This window comes from Rousettus aegyptiacus, unplaced genomic scaffold (assembly GCF_014176215.1).
Source record: "Rousettus aegyptiacus isolate mRouAeg1 unplaced genomic scaffold, mRouAeg1.p scaffold_m13_p_16, whole genome shotgun sequence".
In the NCBI taxonomy this organism is placed as follows: domain Eukaryota; kingdom Metazoa; phylum Chordata; class Mammalia; order Chiroptera; family Pteropodidae; genus Rousettus; species Rousettus aegyptiacus.
This window is the reverse complement of record NW_023416291.1, coordinates 50,900,234-50,921,135: the sequence shown is the minus strand read 5'-3', so window position 1 is coordinate 50,921,135 and position 20,902 is coordinate 50,900,234. Positions and strand designations below refer to the sequence as shown.

The window sequence follows — 20,902 nt, the reverse complement described above, 5'->3', positions numbered from 1 at the left end:
TCGCAAGACTCAGGCCTTCGCATTCTTGTCAGACTTCTCATCTTTCATACCCAGGATATGACTTACTGTATTGTTTGGCTTTTAGCATTTCCCGTCATTCATTTTCCTCGCATACTTCATTTAAAAAATATCGTCCCCTTTTGAGGCGTTCGCTCTTGCAGTTAGCGTACAGGGTCTCTCTTTGCTGTTTTTTGTTAGTTTTAGTTTCGATCTCTTTCCCAGCCTCAGACTTTAGTTTTGCTGCATTGGGTTTCCCATTGCCAGACCGAAGCCTTTTATTTCTAGGACTTTACCCGATCCCTGACTCTGACAGGTGTCCATCATCACCACTATTAGAGGGACCACATGATTTATGTGCCTTCCCATTATTACAAAAGTGGGCCGGCAGCAGTAAAGGCACCAGAGAGCCTCTCGTCCACCCCGAAATCAGACCTGCAGGGGGCCTTACTGGAGACGTAGAAAAAATCTTCGTGAAGTAATGCCAACGCCTTTTTAAATGTTTATTTTTAATTTTTTGTTTTCGGAATTCAAGGGAAAGATTAGGACGTATTTCACAGACCGAAACAGTCCCTCATTTCTTCAGGACACTGGGCGGCGTTTAGCCTGTGACCATGCCGCGTCCACCTCTGCCTGAGGAGGGTCAGCCAAGCCGCCTCCCTGTGACCCCACCATGTCCCTCGATTCAGTATCTCTTAGCGTCACCTGGCTCTCAGGAGGTCGTGGCTCAACTAACTGCTTAGTGAGGATCGAAGGTGTGTGTAACCTGCAGAACAAACCCCCACGGTGTTCGAAGGAATCGCCCCCTCCAGCATTTTCCTGAGGCTCGTTCGAACCTTGGTGCAAAATCAGTGTGCGTTCAGGATGCAGCCTGGAGGGATGAGGAGACAGTGGAGGAAAGGTCAAGGTGTAACTAATGCAGGGAATGCAGTGACTTCGGGGCCTAAGACCCAGGGACCCTTCCTGTGAGGGGGACAGCTTCGTGTCCCCAAGGACGTACGGCACACCTCCTGCGTCTCCTTTTGGCCACCCCTGAAAGATCATATTAAAAGAGCACGTTTATCATCTTTCCATTTTTTTTCCCACTTTTTCATCGGGTGTAATCAGTGATCTAGCGAGCCTGGTCCCGAGCAGTAATTCTCAGACGTAAAATCACGCCGCCTTAAAGTAAGCATCTTGTCTTTTTCCTTCCATACTCAGGATCGAATCGAACGACCTGCCTCTGCTGACGGCTATCGCCAGTACTCATTCTCCTTCCGTCGCCCAAATCCTCTTGTAAGCTCAAGCTCAGGACAGGTCTTCCTTGGAAGAAGAAGAAGAAGAAGAAGAAAAACCAAGCAGATTCTCAACCGAAGAGGAAAGAATAGGCTCCCCGCGACGTCAGGAGCCGAAGCGCGAACAGGAACAGTCGTTCCCACCACCTCGTCCCGTTTCGGTTCATCGCCGTCACGCGGATGACGCTTCGTGGGAACTTAGGTCTGCGCGACGTGACAGCGTCCGCGTGTTTCGTGGGCGCCAGAGGCCTCCCGGGACCCGCGTGCGGGTCAGCGGAGAGAGCGGCCGTCTCACTGGGAGGACGAGGCATGGGCGCCACAGGAAACCCTGAGCCGTGGGTACCGGTCGCCGTGTGTGTGTGTGTGTGTGGGGGGGTGCTCTGTGAGGACACATGGCTTTGGAGCAGGGGGTAAACGGCACATGTACCATGCCAGCGGGAAAACGGGCTCACGCGTGGGCGACTCCACACCGGAGAGCGCAGAAGCCGTACCAAGGGCTGCAGATTCCCGGTCAGAGATGGCTTTTTTTTCCTTTTTTTTACAAAAGGTGAACTAAAGAAAGCCACGTGGTTCATGCCATCGTCAGCCCTGGTGGCTATAGACATTAACTAACTAACTAACGTAAACCACGAAAGAGGAGTGACCTTTGGGAAGAGAGTGCTTTAGGGACCCACTGTTTTTATGTCTTCTTGGCGTTTACCTTGTCTCAGATGCGGCCACAGGTAGGTTAGAGATGGATGGTTGGTGCAATAAACCCAAGAATCAATGTAGCATCTTAATCTCATCAAGATAGAGTTCGCAGCAACAAAGTACCGTACGTGTAACCTCCTGCTTAACAGCTTTCTGCAGCCTCTGGAAGAGAGGCTGTTTACCAAAGTTGTTTCTATAAACTCAAGAGTGTTTCTGTTGCTAAATTCTTCCAGCCAAAGCCACTTTCTTCCTATAATAGTTGATACAAATGACTGTTTATACTTTAAAAGGCACAGCTGTCCTGGCAGAAATGAAACCTGCAGCAGTTCAAGATGACTAAGGAAAGTAACAAGTTTGAACGTTTATAAACAGTTCACATATATGGTCTGAATTTTTACATTATCATTTCTGCGCTTTCTAATCTCTACATGCTTTTCAAAACACCTTTCCAGAAATTAACTCACCCATAGTAGAAAACCTGCCAAAATAAGGAAATGTTTATTTGTTGGCATTGTTCACTTTAAAAAAAAAAAAAAAAAAGGAAAGAAGGAAACCTCAATTTTCTGTTAATATAAAATAAGAAACTTTACTTAGTTTACTGACCATGAACTATGACCGTGTCAGGCAATATATACTGACATCCAGGGTAAAGAAACAGACTTTAAAAATTGAGCATTAAAAGACAGGAGCTAATCTAATAAAGCAAAACATCGTTAGCACCTTGACGAGTACAGCTAATTATAACTGCGCTCCAACTTCCTTTCCCTCTTTTACGAATGAATTCCAGGCCTTTCCATGTATCCTTTGTACCTAAGAATATGAGGTAACGTCCCTGTTAGGGGTTAGAATGAATTCGGATTTTTCTACTTGATAAAATTGCATCCTAAACACCAAGCTGCATAAGTCTGTCTCCGCTTTTACAAAGGCAAGTGAGTTATTTGTCTGAAAGAGCATCTCACAGCAGCGCCAATGGAGAAAAAGAGGTGTATTTCTTAGGAAGAATTCTTAGGAATAGGTCAGAAATGCTGCCTTTCCTCTTATTTTTTTTTTTTTTTTTTTTTTTTTATGATGTGAAATGTAGACGAGTGCATTAAAGCTCCTGAGATCTTTCATTTCTATTTGATACCTTCCATAAAATTGAACTTTTCCATTTTTTAAAGCTTTTTTTTTTTTTTTTTTCCGATTTCCTTTCGCCTGACATCTGGGCGTAAGTGCTTTAAAACTCTCCGGTTTCATGGACATCGTTGCTCGTCGTGGTGGCTCGGCTCCAGTCATCGTTTCCTTTTCATTACATGTAAATAGATATGTTACATCATTTCCATCTGCGCCAGTGTAAGACATTCTTCATCTCTAGTTCCCTCTTCCTTGTTTACACGTCGGGGGCGCTTTCCCTCATTCACCACCTTCCATGGTTTCGTGGAAAACAGCTACGTACATCGTCGGTTCCATTTCGATGTGGACATGGCGGCATGTTGAAAATCAGACCCAGAGAGGGGGAGATCAGGTTTCTAAGGCTGGTTCCAAACTTTATGCCTAAAAGAGTTCGTCCAAGCCTGAGAAAATTTAACTTGCCTCTTAATCGACGGTTCCGAAACTCTCTCTTGGAAAATGTCTGTTGGCGAGCGACAGGGGGGGTCACCTGTGAGGGGGTTGTCTCAGCGATGCTCAGGATCCCAGTGAGACTCTAATCCTCACATCTATCACCTGCTGAGAACAGACCACGAAGGTCACTGCTCTTTTGCAATCCTCCTCTGAAGGACATTCAAGTTCTGTTCGTCTTAAATCCAAACTCTTCCCGAAAGTGGAAAAGAAAGGCATCTCATGGAACAGTGTTGAGATGCACTGTCCCTCACACACCGGGCACCCCCCAGCGGCTTCATTCTGTCTTAGCTGAGGAGGCATGAAAGGAGCCCCGCCCTCTCCCATGCCCACCTCAAGAAAAATATAAATTTTTTTTTTTAAAAAAAATCGAGAAAACTACCTCAGTCGACAGGATTCCACCTTTAGGGTTTCTTCAACTTTTACGTCTTACCTGTTGAGTGTACCTTTTGTAGCATCTTGCTTTTTCGAGCGAGCTAGTGAGGCATGACGGAGCAGAATTTTGTAAATGTGATTGTGATGGACCTCTCTCTAGCATGTTGCAGTTTTATTTTTAATAGATCGACGAGTGATATGGCTATAAAGATAATTGTGTACGTTTAAACATGACAATGAAAATTTAATATGTAGCTTCCATACTTGTGCATAATTCCAAAGTATTTTATTTTTATCAGTGTTAAATAGCTTTTTGTACAGGCTTCGATCCATTTTTCCAAAGTGTGCTGTTTTTTAATGAAAGTAACTATAATCTTTTCACATCCCATGGAACTGCCGTTTACACATCGCAACTTTTTAAACTTACCGTATTTTTCAAAATTAACTTTTTTGGAGGGAGAAGAATCCCTGCTTGCTAAATGATACTAAACTGTTGCTTAGGCTCTTATAATTAGATCCTGAGATTTTATAAAAATTTAGTCTGTAGCTTTTTAGGTTCTTCACTTGAGTCGATTGTACATAAAAATAAAGAATATCAAATGACCCCCAAATTCTTTTAAATGTCTGGATTTTTCCACCCATATAGCCTTTTGAAAGTATTTTGTTCATGCATACTTTCTTTCACCATTTAAAAAAAAAAAAGAATCTTTAGCTTCTCTTGGTAAATGTGAACCAATTTTTTTTTTTTATTCTGCTCAGGGGGAAGGAATCTTACAATATTTGCCTAAATCAAGCAGCCCTCTCTGAATGTTCATTTTTAAACGTCAAAATTTGATGAACCTCGTGCGCAAGGTTGCAGTGTGCTTAAATTTAAGTTGTGTATAAAAAAGGAGAAAATCTGGGATTTGTTATAATCGAAGCTCCATTAAGACAAGTTGATAGGACTTTATTTTTTTGATCAGTTAGATAGCAATGTCAATATATGGGAAATTTTTCTTAAAACTTGTTCATGTATTATTTTGATCCTTTTTTTCTCTGTGGCATTTGGTGCAATAAACCTTTTAAATTTTATCTTGAACACTTGTTTGTTGCATTTGAATCTTAGGAGTTAAGAACTTAGAGGTCTCATTTCCATTAACTCATGCTGCAGAAACAAGTTCGTTATACATCTCGGCGATTTTCAACAGGGGCGTTTTGGAAACGTAGGGACACTTTTGGTTAACACGATGGGTGAGGGTGACCGACACGTAGTGGGCGGGGTCTGTGGGTGGCAGGGAACCATGCAACTTGCTCAGGATTCCGTAGGTAGTAATGAATGTGGACTGGTCTATTCTCACTCTGCTTGCCAGACTGCAGGGGTTTTAGGAGGAGTTAAAGATTTTCCCCCATTTCACAGGCGGAGAGCTTTCTCGGGGTTGGGACGTCAAGGGGGTGGCCGTTCTGTCCCGGATGAAGCGTGTGATCCGGAAGCAGTTTAGAAAGTCCGTGAGCCCCACGATTGCTTGTTTTCTTTATGCCATGACAATAAGACCCACCTACCCACAGTACAGATGTCGCCGTGGCGATCCCGCGTGAATCGCAAACTGTCGGGACAGACGAAAAGGAGCCGGAAAGCATCAGGAGTAATAGGGCTGTCAGAGAGCATCCTCTAATTCACATGCTGAAAAAACGCGGCCGTCAGAAAAGCCGCGGTCTCACCTCTTGCTTCTTCGGTAGCTTTGGCTTAGGAGGCGCGGGAACTCCGGGAACGGCGGCGGCCTTACTCTTCCTCACGAGGACGGACCCTCTGGAATTTCTCTCACCGGTCGTCTCGTAATCCCCCATCCGCCATGCCATAGAACCACGGCTGAATCTTCCCAGCATATCCATAATAGGTGGTCTGGGCTGCCTGAAATAGGAAAGAAAAGAAAAAATGGGTTCTCCAATTGGAAGGACCTAGAAGCAAGGCCGCGAGTTTCCAGACAGTGGAGACGTGTCCGTCTCTCTCACGATTTGGGGTGGCTGCTAGCCATCTGGCTTGGGAAACTTAGCGACCCGAGCCACGAGGCAGTCTGTGTTCTGAGAAGTTTTCAGAGCCCGCCCGGTCGCCGCCTCCCCACAGGGACACTTATCTAGCAGCCGTGCTGATGAATTCACCCCGTATCACGAGGGTCCCTTATGCGAGATGCTCAGGCCGAGGCTTCACGGGACCCACCAGGTTCCGCAGGACGTGGTCTGGCCATTTTGAGATCTGAGGAGCAGTTAACACCAGCCTCATGATTCCAGACTCTGGCTTTGGACAGTGTGTTAGAGGACAGATCCAGGCTTCATTCTCTCTTCCCAGGGAAATCCTTCTCTAGGTTCTACGGCCCCTAAATGAGAATATTCGAGCACCACTTTCCCATTCTGAAGGGCCAGCTCCGGGGGATCAGGATTCACCATCTCATTTAGAAAGACGTCGTTGCTCCGGAGAGCCTCTAGAGCCTCTCACCTCACCGCCCCTCTCCCCGTGTGCTCAGAGGCCCTGGGCCACTGCGAAGGTCCCCTCCTAGAGTCCGAGTTTTATGGGTTTCCACGTTCTTTGGACCAAGACTTCTGGCAAGTCTGCATTGCGCGTCACTCATTCAAGAACGGACATGCAGGGACTGTACCTGCCACAGTAGACAGCAATCATGGGACGAAGTCCCTGTTGTCATAGAGCTTGCATACTACTGGGGAAGACAGACAATAAAGAGGTAAAGGCAGCAAATAGTTGGGAAGTACCACGAAGAAAAATTAATCCAGATAAATAACAGAAAACTGGTATGTTCTGCGAGGCGGGGCAGGCGAGGAGGAGGGGCTGCGGAGAGCTAAGTGCAGGGGGGAGGCCATCTGTCCTCCGGGGGCGCAGGGTCAGACCTTCCATGCCCACCGCCCAGGACCACAGAAGCCCCGTGTGGGGCGGCAGCCGACCATGGAGTCCCCAGCAAACAATTGCTCATTTACTGATGGACCTATAAATGAATAAAATGGCTACTAGTAGGTTATTCGTTTGCAATAAACCTCCAAGGTTAACCATTCGTGATAAAACGTGGACGACAAAATTGTCTACCTGCTTGAATCTGTTATTCTTGCTTGGTAGTTCCCTCCTTCCCAAAGGAGCGAAAAGGCCTATGATCAGTTCTCCATTATTAACAATTAAAAAAAAAATTAAATTGGGTCCATGTTATCTACAGACACAACAAACTGTTTTGCAGAAGCAGATAGGATTTTTTGAATTTATAAACAAACCTGTGAAATGTACATTAGTAGAAAACGTTCCCAATCTCAAGGATAAAAATGAAATTGCTTCCCAAAGAAGTGCTTGGGAAAACACAGAAAAGAAGTCCTCCCAAATCGCCCATGTGACTGCAGGCATAAGAACGTGGCTTGAATGCTATTTTAAAAGATGGAAAGAGATAACTAAATACAAGACTGTTTATTTTTCCTGTAAGTGGAAGAAGCCCATTCTCTCGTGCTTTTGCTGGAAGCAGAGCCTCGAAGGCGTGTGCAGTTCTGTAAGATCGCACACACCATACGCTTCAGACCTCAGACTGTGATTATTTCGGTTTGACGTAATTGCTTTTATTCCATAGGACACACAACCATTCTATCAGAAAGGCTCGTTAAATAGGCCCCCATTAGTGGAAGCAAAGAATGGAAACAAGCAAGATCTCACGTCGCCCTGAGTGGCGGCTGCTTCTTCGTGGCTTCGCCAGATCGTCATCCGGTGCTTATTGAATGGATAAGCCAACAACAACTCTCTGTGTGGTGGGTGTTACACTAGTGACATGGGTGCTCTGTACTGACCTGACTGCACCCCAGGCTTCCCGAGAGCCCAGACAAAGAGCAGACTAGGGTGGGAGGAGGCTCGGGGTAGGGAAGGAAATGTGAAGATAGCTTTTCAATAGTGGTCCTGAAGGGCCCGAGTGAGGACCGCTGGTGATGGTCTCAACACTCAGACGATTTTGTTCCTTAACGCTTATGGAAATCCCTCCAGTGTGCCAAGAGCTACAGCCTTAAAAACAGAAAAAGCTGGTTAACATTTATGGATGTTTCGAAGAAAACAACTCCAAGGAAAAAGCACGTGTTTGTGCACCAATACGTTTTAAGCAGCGGCTGCCATTAAGGCTCTGCTGGTTTAGCAACCGGTTTTGGCGACCGTGCCTCATTAGGAAACGAAACAGGCAACTTGCTATGCACCACCGAACGGATGCCGGATACAGGCGCACCTCACACCTTTCTGCAAAAACGGAAAGCCGCGTTTATTCAGGTCGGCGGATGTTTCTTTAGTGCTTGCTAAAAGCCCCGGTTTCACACAGAATTTTTTCCAACTTTAGCACCCCTAACTACTCAAATCGTAGTTGACTGTTGCTGTTTCTCTCATTTTACAATTATTATGTTGATCAAAAGAAAATGCTTATATGTTATACATGATATAGAACTAATCTGTTCAACTTTAATGAAATAATTTAGGTCTGGGTACACAATACACGTCAATAGTACTAAAACGCTTATAATAATAATAATAATAATAATAATAATAATAATAATAATAACAACAATAACAATAATAAACCTCCACTTCTCCCCCTGCCCCAATGTTCTTTCTCCAAATACAGCCACTTTTTTAGCTTATCCGTTTCTTCTGGAACTTAACCCAAACTCCCCCTGGATCTCCCAGTTGCCTCGCCACCGTCTGAACCGATAGTTCTCTAGGCTCCTGCGTGGCCAGATGGCATTTTTCTTCGGGATCGTCTCGGGAAGCCCCTTCGCCTGTCACCTTCCTTGGGTCTCTAGTTGCTTGGCTCGTGTTCCTTTCTCTGTCCTTGATTTATCCCCCTTGTCTTGCGGGGTAATATTCTCCAGTTGCTTCCTGGAAACAATGCTTTGAGGTGCATTTCTTTGAACACAGACATATCTGAAAGTTTCCTTTGTTTCCTTCCCACTTGATCCTTTGCCTGGGCGTAGAATTTTAGGTTGAAAGTCACTTTCTGACCGACATGGAAGTCATTGTCCCATTGTCTTCTAGTGTCCAGTGTGGCTATCAAGAAGTACTATACTTTATTGATTCCCGATCCTTTGTAAATACCCAAGTTTTTCTCTGGGAGGCTTTAAAATTGTCTCTTCATGCCAGTATAATGAAGCTTCACGGTGACTTGCCTTGATGTAGTTTTTTAAAAATTTACTTTGATGGAGACTTTCAATCTGGAAATTTATGTTATTATTTTCTTAGAAATGTTCTTGTATTATTGATTTCCTTCTGTTTTCTCTGATCTCTCAATAGTTGGATATAATTTAATTTTAATCGATTTTCTTTTTTTCGTATTTTTCCCATTATTCTTTTTTATCCTTTGGACTTTTTGTTCTACTTTCAAGATTCAGCTATGTAGTATGAATTTCTAACCTGCATTGAATCTCCATACTGATTGTTTTAGCTAACAATATAATATGAATGTTAATACATTTTGCTACATTATTTCAATGCATTTCATTTCTTTAACTAATAGATAACATTAACAGAGTACCCTGATTTGTTCAGGATAGTTTCGGTTTAGCCTCTTGTCCTCACGACCATTTCAATTATCTTCCTTTTAGTCTCAAAAGTGTCTTTTTGGGGGGAGAGAAATAATATAGTAACACAATTCACTGAGTACTTAGTATACACCAAGAGGCGTTCTAAGTGCTGTATACATAACAACACATCTATACAACAACCATCGTGTTAACAGATTTGGAAACCAAGGTATAAATAACTTATCCAAGGTATCACAGTTACTAAGTAGTGAAGCTTGGACTTGAACTCAGGAAGTCTGTCCTCAGAGCTCTTGCTCTTAATGACTGTATAGATACTGCTGTGTAAGTGCTTACGATCCCCTGTTTGGGGAATGCTAGGTGATTTCTGACTTCGTATCACTGCAGACACTGCTGGGCTTCCTTTTCGCTAAAACTGTGCCTCTCCCATATTCCATCCTTGGGAAAGATAAATTCCTCCTGAAACCGGCTCTCCTGGTTCAGCACTATTCCAACTGTGCCGTGCTATGCACCTCTGGAGGACGCTGCTCACGAGCAAATCCTGCGATTACAAAAAGTCAGGCAAGAAGGCAGATTGGGAGAGCCAGCGTCTGGGAAAAGCTGTGTTTCTGGGACTCTCAAGTAAACGAAAAGTTGGGGGAGGCTGTAGTTAATTCTGAGCCTTTAAAACCCCTTCTCTTCCAAGGCTGACGTCCAGTTTGGTTGTCCTTGTCTCGGAGTTTATGGACTTCTCGACACCCCGCCCCCATCTATTGACAATGGCCGACCATAGGAACTTGAAGTATTGCTTAAGACATTTGTCTTCTTAAGACAAATCTCTAAATTGGCAAATATCTCAAGGTGGCAAAGAGGCAAGTTCGTCGTGACATTAGGTCGGAGACATGTCAGCAGCTCCTTCATGGGATGATGTCTGCCTGTGACGAATTCCGTGGATTTCATAATCTCAGTAACTCTCTCACTTGCGTGGATAAAACATTCGCCCAAGTCAGCAGCCAGAGGTTTTTCTAAAACACGCTTCCTAAAGCCAGCCGAAATCTTTCCCGGGAGTCCTCATGACTTGAATTCCTTCCAGCTTGTCCAGCCCGAACAATACCAGTTTGTGCTGTTGCGATAAGAACAACAGGGATTTGCAAATATGTGTGGAGTGCAAATATGTACCGAGTGTCCCGAGTATGCCAAGCACTGCGCTAAATGTAAAGAAAAGAAACGTGAAACAAGACGCGTCCAAGCCCCACGACTTTTGGTAAATGGTGTGTAGCTTCTACGGGATTCGCCCCTTAAAACGAAACAAAAAAGCCCCGTAGGTTCAGTGCATTCTCTTATGACCTCTTTTATTTTGGCCGTGAAACCAGTTTTCCCATTTCCTCTTTGTGCTTTTTAGTCTTTTTTTTTGTGACATTAAAAACATTGTACGTATATTGTAGAAAACACTCAATGACGAACAGAGGAGACTCTAGGAAAATGAGTTCATTGTTGGGTCGCATATTTAGAGAAACTTAATATTGAAAACAATAGCGTTTCGATTCAGGACAAGAAGAAAAAGGTTAGACCACACCCAGTTACTGCGATCATTCTCCGTCAATGTACACTGTATCGCAAGCTTCTGTTCACATTTATCTGTCCTGAAAGTCTGTGTGCGAGCCACCTGAGAGTAAGGCCTCTGCTTATTAATTTTTAAAATTCTGAGCACCTGGCAAACAGCAGGTTTTCATTTTGCGTTTGTCGAAGTATATCTTTATTGCTCTTGAAGAGGCAAAAAAAAAAAAAAAAACTGTGTAAAAACACCATTGATTTAAGAACAGCTTTACATGGGAAGAAAAAAAAAAAAAGGCTCCACGTTTGTACGCTACATTTGTAAACAGCTATTATAAAACACATCCTGATTTCGAGAAAGTCGAAATTTTGAAAGTACGCCTCAGAATGGGGGAAATCCTGTAATTGTCCTTCTAATCTCAAAAACACAGTGGACTCTTGCCTCCGTCATGTCGACAGATACAAATTCTTCGGCGTTGCTTGTGTTCACTCAAATCACCCTTCTCTTCCTACGGTGCTTTTTCTGAGACCACTGATAACTTCCAAATATTTGTCTGTTATTGTTTTCTTGGATTTCCATTCCCTCGCATTAAATCCCCCTCTCTTAAAGGCTTCAGTGACCTTTACAGCTTTCTGTTGCCCTAACCTTTGGCTCCTTTTTGCCTCCAGTAGCTCTCAATTCATCTTGTCCTCAATGTGGGCAGCTCCCGGGGCTCACTCCCAATCTTTTCTCAGTCTTTGCTTGTGGCTCTGAACCCTGGCTGTACTTGGAGAGTGATCCCTGTAAAAAGGTCCAAGCCCAGATCCTACCCCACATCGAATCAGTCAACACGGGCTGACATGTTGGGTCTGTGACCCTCGGTCACGTAACTTAGCCTCTGAAATTCAATTTCTTCACCTGTAAAATTAAGATAATGTTAAAATCCACTTTGCCGCATTGCTGAATACATTCTTACTTCCCATCATTACGGCAAATACCATCTCTCTCTCTTTTTTTTTTCCATTGATTTAAAGCTTACGTTCCTTTGAAAGTTCAAGTCAAATCCTTGCTCCTTCCCGCAGCCCTCTGTAATCACAACTTATGTGGGCTCATTTGCAAGGCACACTGAAAACTCGAGATGGGCCTGTTAACAACGAAAGTCTCCTAGCTGACCTTCCTACGGCTGTTCTTGTCACACAGCACTCCAACATTCCAGAGTGACCTTACCAAAAAAAAAAAAAAATTGGGTCGTGTTGCTTTTAATTTTGAATCTTCTATTCTTTTTCCTAGATTGGGAGATTAAGCACTAACCTTGCCCAGGAAAGAGATGGCCTTCAGTTGCACTTAGAGAACACAAGGGGGCCAGGTGCACCTGGGCCTGTCTAGTCAGCATCCTCTCCAAGAGCATCTTGCTAGCAGCCCACGCTGGGGCAGGAAGACTTGCGAGCAAGTTGGATGTGCTTAACGCCTCTAGAGGGCTGTAGCATTTAGGTTATTGACACCTGACTAGTTAGAAACAGGACCTGAGGGAGAAGCTACAGGGTCATCAATACACTAAAAAAGAAAATGCTTAACTTTCCTAGTTATCACTGTCTTCACTGTTAATTTGTCACTCCACATATACAAATCGGTTTTGTTATTTTTCTTCAGATATATCTATATATGCACGAAATTTTACAACCGAAACCACCATCCCATCAGGACGAGTCGTTTTTCATAGATGTTTCACATCCTCATGACCTGGTGCGACCGATGGCATATTCCCGAGAAATTAAGGTAGCCAATATTCTTCTATTCGAGGGAAGCGTTCCGAGCTTCAACATATCCAGATGCTTTCCAACGAGTCTTTTATATAATAAACGCAGCAAAGTTTCACATTTATATCGCAAGTGCCTCTTAAAGTTCCTTTGCTTTTCTGTAGCCTTTGATGATGTTGTTGTTGTTGTTTTGCTGGGACAGGTTTGATGGGGCATTTGTACAGAGATGGTCTGCAGTGTTTTCTGAACCAACAAAGTGGAGTGTTTTAATGAGAACGTGCGCTTTGCGTGCGGTACGTTTAACTATTTCTCTATGCCTTGAACCAGGTGGTATGCTTTACATATAAGTTATAAGAATGGCCCAGTGAGATCTTTTGCTTTTCTGGGACTGTGTTCTCTAATAGACTGTTGACGTGGGGGCCGAGGGCTCGTCTCTTCTGGGCGCTAGTTTATGTTGTTGTGCTGGAGCAGAAAGAGACTAAAACCCACGAACTTTGCACACGTTAATGCGGTATCCTTCGGCAGTTAAAAATGAGGGGAAATAGGCTTCGGAAACCCTCGCCTCCAAAAGTCTAAGGGTAACAAAGACCTTATTGAGTCTGCAGTCTCGTAAGAGCAGCACCAATCGATCGTTCCCCTTTTAGGAATCTAAATCATAGGCGACATCCAGATGACTAGATGACAAGCCCAGATATGTTCTTTTCCTGTCATTTAACATACCTGGAGCTAGACACGTTGAATTTAGATGAAAGGGCCGCCTTAAAATAGCATGAATTCAAGCTATTGTGTGACTTCAGTAGGAGTCCATATATTAACCAAGAGTAGCCATAATGATGGTTTCTAGGCCAACAGCATGAAATGAGCTTTTTCTTTTTTTTTTTTTTTACCAAAAACAATTATATTGTTGTTTCTCCACAGAAAGAATAATTTACGCAGTCGAAGCTTCCCTACTCATCCAGGGGCTGTTCTTAATCGCCGTCGGCTTTTTCATTGTTTTCTCCGCTATATTCTAACGGTTGCTTAGTCTATGTTTGCTTTGCCCCTGTATTCCTCTTAATTAAAACCCACCGATATTGAAAATTTTATGTTTATTAGGAATAAAAAGTCACAATTTTACGAAGGAACCTGCCAGAAATGAAAAAAGAAATAAAGTGGTGGTACACTGAAAAGTTTTTAAAAATTAACCTTTTTACTAATTTACGAAGGAAACGAATGAATGGATTGATTGATTATTAATTGAAAATGTATTGGTAAGTGCTTACCATGGATTTTGGTATCTGTGGCTTAATTTATCAACAGCAGCTTGGCTTATTTCTTTATACTGTAAAAGGAAAAAAGAAAAAGTACCCTTAATTCCAAGGTCAACAGACACTAACATGTCTCAGGGTCTACATTCCTAGTCAAAAAAGGGCTCAGGGCGGAACATAAAATAGGAAATCTTCAATTCGATTAACAGAAGACGGTCCTGTGATTCTCGAACCGAGAGAGAAAAGTACGAGACGTGAGGTGAACGCGACCCCACGTGCTTCACTGTCTCCGCACAAGGCCGGGTGTTGGGTGGCACTCCCTCGAGGCCACGTCTAAATAAACAGGCATTCGAAACTGCCGTTTATCACTTAGACTCAAAGAGCTCTGGCCTTTTCACGTGACCTTCGCAGAGTTAGACAATGTGGTGGCGATAACACTGGAAAGAGCTGGGTTATAGATAGCTATGGGAAAGCGTAGACCTAAAACCTCCTATCGGGAAGCATAATTTTGAATATCGACAAACTATTTGGCAGCTGAGAACCAATGCCCACATTAAAAAAAACAACAACAACCACCCACAACCTCTCAGGTACACTGAAACGAACTATTATCACTGAATCGCTGACCTCTATACACTGTCTCTTTTTCCCCAGAAAAAAGCCAATGGATAGCATATTCCCTAGAAATTAATGTAGCCAATATTCTTCTATTCAAGGGAAATGTTCCAAGCTTCAACATATGAATAAGCAAGGGGAATGAGCTTCAAAGTTATATTGGAAAAAGGTTGGGGTCTGTAATCATTTCTCAGTTTTTCACACAATAGTCAGGAAACAATGGTTTGGATTACAAAAAGTATTTCCCTTCAGTTTTGGAGTGCATTTTTTGCTTACATTGATATGGGATGCTATTTTCATAAAAAGTAGCATAATCATACTATGATAATTTCAACATCAGAGGAATTACTTAGTACTTTTGAAAAAAGTCCTTTTTTCTTCCCTTTCCCTTAAGCTTTTGTTTAGAATGGCTTTCATGATCAAGTAGTTTAGAGTTAGATTTTTGGGAAAAGATCCATTTACTTAAGTAATATACTCAGGGGTGAAGACCTCAAAACTTGGTCACCTCTAGCTCTTGAATGTCCATGTACAGAACAAATAAACAAAGAAAGCGACAAGATAAGCAAGATTTTAATGTAAAGTTGCTTCCCTATTCCACACAAAAAAATCATAACTAATCATCTGTACATAATGGAAAGATCATGGTATAATTTTGTTTCTTCCACTGATGTCTGACCTATTGATGCCCTGAAAACTGATGTTATCAATTAACTTATAAATAATTTTTGTTATCAGCTTCTGGACGAACTTTCCAGGAGTTGAATGATATCCTTTTATCTTCATTTCCATTTTTAGTAACCCAAAATTGCCTCCTCTTAATCTGGAAAGACTTTTCTTGAAAACAAAATAGGAGATTCTTCTCCTCCCCCTCACGTCTTTAAATACCAGTGTATAACATCTCAGAACTTTCGTTATCTAAAATAAGCTCGCCCTTCTCTATTGTAATTTATTAATTACGCTTATTCCGACAGTCATGCTCACTGTGGTGTTAAGCCTAGTGAAATTCAGAATCAAAAAGATCATTTTTTCACTGGTCGGTCGTTCATACAAGAAAAAAACTGATTCAAAAACTAATTCATCATCTTATAGAAACAGGTAACAACTGATCAGTCTGTTCTCCATATGAAAGACAGCAGTGAAAATCTCTTACAATTACAAAAGCAATATAACCCGAAATTAGATATTTTCTATGAAGCAACCTTTCAAAAAGTCTAGGCATTAATCAAAGGGAAATATCTGCTAACTCCATGTAGATGCTGTGAGTTAGAAAACAGTTTCCAAACGAGTTACAAATGTAAATTTGACTTAAATTTATTGCGGACATTTGGGGCCTAGTCTAGCTAACAAACAAAATCGTTGCTTACTGCTTTCACTTTTAATCCTAACGCCTTCTCGTCAGGCACACGTGGGAAATCTTTTTGGGATTGATCACTCAAGAATCTTCTGACTTCGTTGCTGTCTTTCACTCAAGATGCTTTTCTTAGTGTATCCAATTTTGACTTTCCTTACTAGAAAGAACCCTCTCTGTAACCATGAGGTCTTTCTCACCAGTAGAATGAATACAATGGCAATGGATTTTAAGAATTCATAGACACTGGAGTTTCTCTTCTCCATCCTCCTATGGTAACACGGAGATCTCTCGGTACCAAACATTTGAGCGGGAAATCCCCTCAGGCTGCCTTTTCTTATGCTAATGAATTTTTTTCTACATTTGCCTCCATTTGCGAAATATTATGGTTAACCCCTTCGAAGTCTTTCTTCCCACAGCCCGTGTGAGAAGCGTTCTCACTGTCGTAGCCGGATCACCAAATTGCATAATGTCGCCTTTTCTAGGCCGGAACTATTGAATGGAGGAACGGGTCAAAAAGGCCTTTGTGTGAAGGGAGCATTTGAGGTATTCATTTTATATTCAGAGCCGGAGTAGAAACAAAACCATCCTTTCTGGAAAATGTCAGTGTTTAAGGCATGAATTCTGTAGCACATTTTTTTCTTATTAAAAAGCAAAAAAACCCAAAAACAAAACAGTGTAGAGACACAGACTTCATTATTTTATACCACATTATATGTGGGCTTCAGTACCAATATGAATTAAGTCCTGGTCTTTTTTTTTTTTTTAACTGCCATATTTTTAAATATTTTGAAAAAGTACATCAACTCTCAGCAAGTAGACTAAACGTTGGGTTTCATGAGTTTGTTGCCTCTTTCCCCAGTAGCTCTGTTTTCTGTAGAGCCTCCAAATAATGAGCAACATATTTCAACATGTTTCTAATGTGCTCATAATAATATAATTCAAAAATCTAGGTAGGCCAGAAAACACAGTGTATATGGCATTAATAATACTAAATCCCATTTATTGACTTATCGTACTAGATGCTATGCTAAGTGCTTAACACACACGTCTCACTCAATTCATTTAATAATCCTCTCAGGTATGTATTATTATTATCCCTGTGGTAGGAAGAATTCCGAGATGACCCCCAAGATTCTCACCCCTTGGTATACATACCTTCTCCTAGACATTCGACCAAATAATAATTGAGGTACTGCTGTGAAGGGATGTTGTAGATGTAATTTAAGATCCCAAATCAGTTGAATTTAGGAAAGGGAGATTATTCTCAGTGGACCCTTTAAAAGGATGTGGGCTCTTACGGGCAAAAGGGATTTAAAGCACGAGAAGGACTTGACACGACGGAGATTTTCTGTTGCTGACTTTAAAGATGGAGGGGGCCAGGTGGCGAGGAATGTGGGCAGCTTCTAGATGCAGAGAACGGCCCTGGCTAATGAACATTAGAAAAGAAATGAGTCCTCAGTCCTGCAGCCACAAGGAACTGAAATCTGCCACCACCACGTGAGCTCGGAAGGGCCCCCAAACCTCAGATGAGATCACAGCCTCAGGCAGTCCCTTTATTTCAGCCTCGTGAAACCTAAGCAGAGACTCCAGCCATACCTTTCCTGGACTTCCAACCTTCAGAACTGTGAGCAAATAACTAGGTATCGATTCGAGCTGCTAAATGTTGGTAATTTGCTGTGCCAAACAGAGGGCTAATACAACCCCCCTTTTATAGAGGTTAAACTGAGACATTATTTAAAAAAAAAAGAAGAAGAAGAACAGTAGGCAGATTAACATGCAAAGAGAGAAAAATGGGGAAATGAGAAGTTCTTCCACTGGCTACTTTCGCTTATAAGTCACATTCGATTTTTCATTAAGGCCACAAACATAGATTTGCTCTGAAAAGCATTGTGAATGCCAGCTTGCCACATTTCTTCTTAGAGAAAAGGCAAATATTTGTTATCTTCTCCCTGTCCTTCTCCAAGGACATAAATGCTTTCCTCATTCCTATTTTATTATGGATCATTATTGTTCATAATTTAATTCCTATAATTCAAGATACATTATGATTTTGTTTTAAAGCAAAATTAGAATTTACTCTGTTGGGAATTGTTAAGATTCGTGATGAGTAACCAACTATTTTGTTATGAGCCCTTTATTCAGAATTGGTTGATAACCCCTCCTAGAGTCTGAAATCTGAGCAGATTCAACTATTTAATAAGCTACGAAAAAGCTACACGACAGTTTCTCCGAGTCTCTATTTGTGCTCAGCGCACAGTTTCTAAAATATAATCAAGGCCATCTCTCGGGTTTTCTAATGTGTTGGCAGTGTCGTGAAGACAAAGGTTAAGAATGTGCTTCTCCCAAGTTAATTGTCCAATTACTTTCACGATTCAGAATTACACTAGAGATATAGTTCAGGCGTTGTGAGCAGTAATAGCAGAAATAAGTTTCTGTAAAAAAAAAAAAATAAGTGGTAAATCGTTTTCAAATGACTATCGACTAAGCTAAAAGTAGAATGCTTCTCCCTCTAATGCTCACTTAAAAATTTATTTCTCCCCTTCGACATCTTGCAACAAAGATACTGCATGTGAAAAGAAGCAATCTCAGTCTCCGTCTCCCGTATTTCTTGAGAATCATCTACGCCATGCTAAGCACTGGAAAGAGTGGGGTTGATCCTGTGAGTACAAAACAAAATAAAATAGATCGCGGGTCTTGAGTTGCTTAAAGCCATTTGGGATGGGGCTGGGGTTGGGCCGTCCAATTGCTCAGAGCGGTCACACTAGAAACGTCAACGATGCAAAGCACCTTTCCGACGCACGCTTCCCCAACGGAAGGAACTCGCGTGAATTCCGACAGCGCTTAGTTTCAATGCCATTTTCCTGGCGCCCAGAGACATGGCTGGGAGGGCGTCGAAGGGGCCCACTAGATCTGTCTCGTAAAGGGTTTTCGATCTGCTCGACTGAGATTTCTCGGTCTCCTAGTTTCGATCCTGGGGAAAGAGCAGACGCCTCCAGGTCGCGAGACTCCTTTTGCTGTGCGATCCGTGCGTTTCTGTCAACACGGCCGAGGTTACTCTGTGAGTGTCGCATATGAATGGTAAGGGAAAATTATAATCCTAAATTTATGATGATTTTGGAATTTCCCCCAAAGATCTCAAAAGGCCAGGGTAAACGGTCAGATTTAGAAAACAGATGTTCTGGTATTTTAGCCTCCTGGGCTTTGGGTATTTGATCATGCACAAGTTTCTCAGAATTCTTTGACGATATATTTTAAGGCGCTATGGAGTCAAAACACGGGTTTACTGGAACTTGTTCTAATTTACACAATCTTTTCTTAGCTTTATATCTCCCTCTGATCATCAAATAATATTTGTTGAAAACCAATGCTCCATGCTTAATTAGTCACTTTAAGAAGCAGAATTTTTTTTTTTTAAAGGTGATGTTTATGTTTAGACACATACTCAAAATGTTAGCTATGTCAAGCCCTTCGAAAGTTAGTAACCGTTGTGGAATATTTTTAGCCTTCCTTCGCTAAGGAATAGAATCACTCGCTAGGCTCTAAAATTACACCGAGTTCCTCCTCTTCTTCTTCGTCTATTTTTTTTTTTCACGTTTCCACATCCTAACAAAAAGCGTGAAAATTAGTAATGTATTTCTTTCCAAATCACCAATAATTATACAGTCGCCTCGACAGGCGCGCGACAGCCCCGTGTCTCGCTGCGGAGTCGGGTCGGTGGGGCGGTGGCACCCAGCGGAATGTGGGGGTGGCTGCGGCCCTAGCTCCCGGCCAGAGGTACTTTTCATTTCACATGCATCGTTCTTCGTGGGGCTGCTTCGGACACAGGGCAGGCGGTACACATGGCTGACACTCGCCTCCCTTGTATCCGTGGCCTTCCTTCGAGAAAGGAAGCGTCGGACGTAAAATTTACCTCCGTTAACGTTCAGGAACGAGTGAAATTTGTAAGGGCAGTTCCTTCCTTCCGGAAATGTACTTGAGGGATCCTGTAAGCCAAGTTTCATAAAATGGGGGAAATATAACATCTGCGTATAAAGGGGTTCATGGTGTTAATATAGTATTTTCAAGGGGGAAAAAAATAAAAGAGTGATTTGGCCTCTTTGGCCAATATTTCTCCTCCCTGGCAGATGGTCAGCATGTGGCAGTCCCTTACTGAGAGCTCACCGCACTCCCAGAAAATGCATTGCTTCATATAGCGCTTCGGGATGCAAGGTACTAATGTCATTATATTTATATCAAACCACAACCCGTTAGGATGCAAATATCTCTAAGAAGCATAAAGTAAGAACTGCGCACGCGCCCATCTGGGAAGGAAAAGCAACAATCCAAGGAGGTGCTTAATTTTAGAAAAGCTATTTTCTGTTTTGCTTGTATAACTTGGTTAAAAAAAGAGAAGCTTTCTTATCTTTTAAAAAAACCTTCTTTAATGATTTTAACATCCTGGAGATTAAGAGTGTGAGACCCAATCTTGGTGACTCTGATTCGTCCAAGTGAATCTGAAGGTAAATGAGAAATTCGCAGTGAAAGACGCCCAGAAATTCTGAAATGTGTCCTGGGTGGTCGATGTAGTGATCAGCTCCACACACTGGCGATAGTACTTTTTCCCAGGTGAATGTTACAAGTTTCCTGGACACTGTTGTGTGAGGACGGACAGTCCGGAAAGACGCACAGAGTCAGGCTGGTATAGGAAAGAAGATGTGATTTGCTAGAACCTCACCGTCTTGTCTGTTTTTTCCATAATGCCAAAGGTTGTGTTTGATGATATATTTTGAAACGCTGTTAAAGGACTCGCTAAATAAAAATTCAGAAATAACTGTGACCGAGCTGCATCTTATTCTATCAAATACGCGGGTTATATCTGCTAATAATTGATTTTAATATTATAAATGAAGCATATTGCGTACAAATAACGCAGAATAGTAAGCTGGGGGGTCGGGGCGGATTGAGAGGACCAC

The 20,902-nt window shown here is 42.4% G+C and overlaps 2 protein-coding genes across 13 annotated transcripts in view; one reads left to right on the top strand and one right to left on the bottom strand.

The window, feature by feature from the left end:
* The window catches only part of FNIP2 (folliculin interacting protein 2), an 87,421-nt gene extending 84,920 nt beyond the window's left edge, over positions 1-2,501 (top strand). For all 11 annotated transcript variants that reach the window (XM_036234013.1, XM_036234005.1, XM_036234003.1 and 8 more), the window contains one exon: positions 1,198-2,501. In XM_036234013.1, the coding sequence (XP_036089906.1) occupies positions 1,198-1,276 (79 nt within the window). In that variant the 3' untranslated portion in view covers positions 1,277-2,501. The remainder of the gene's footprint in view (positions 1-1,197) is intronic.
* The window catches only part of CUNH4orf45 (chromosome unknown C4orf45 homolog), a 67,132-nt gene that overhangs the window by 3,109 nt on the left and 43,121 nt on the right, over positions 1-20,902 (bottom strand). For both annotated transcript variants that reach the window (XM_016145630.2, XM_016145633.2), the window contains 2 exons: positions 14,000-14,058; positions 5,634-5,823 (listed from right to left, as the gene is read on the bottom strand). In XM_016145630.2, coding sequence (XP_016001116.2) covers positions 5,634-5,823; positions 14,000-14,058 — 249 coding nt within the window. The remainder of the gene's footprint in view (positions 1-5,633; positions 5,824-13,999; positions 14,059-20,902) is intronic.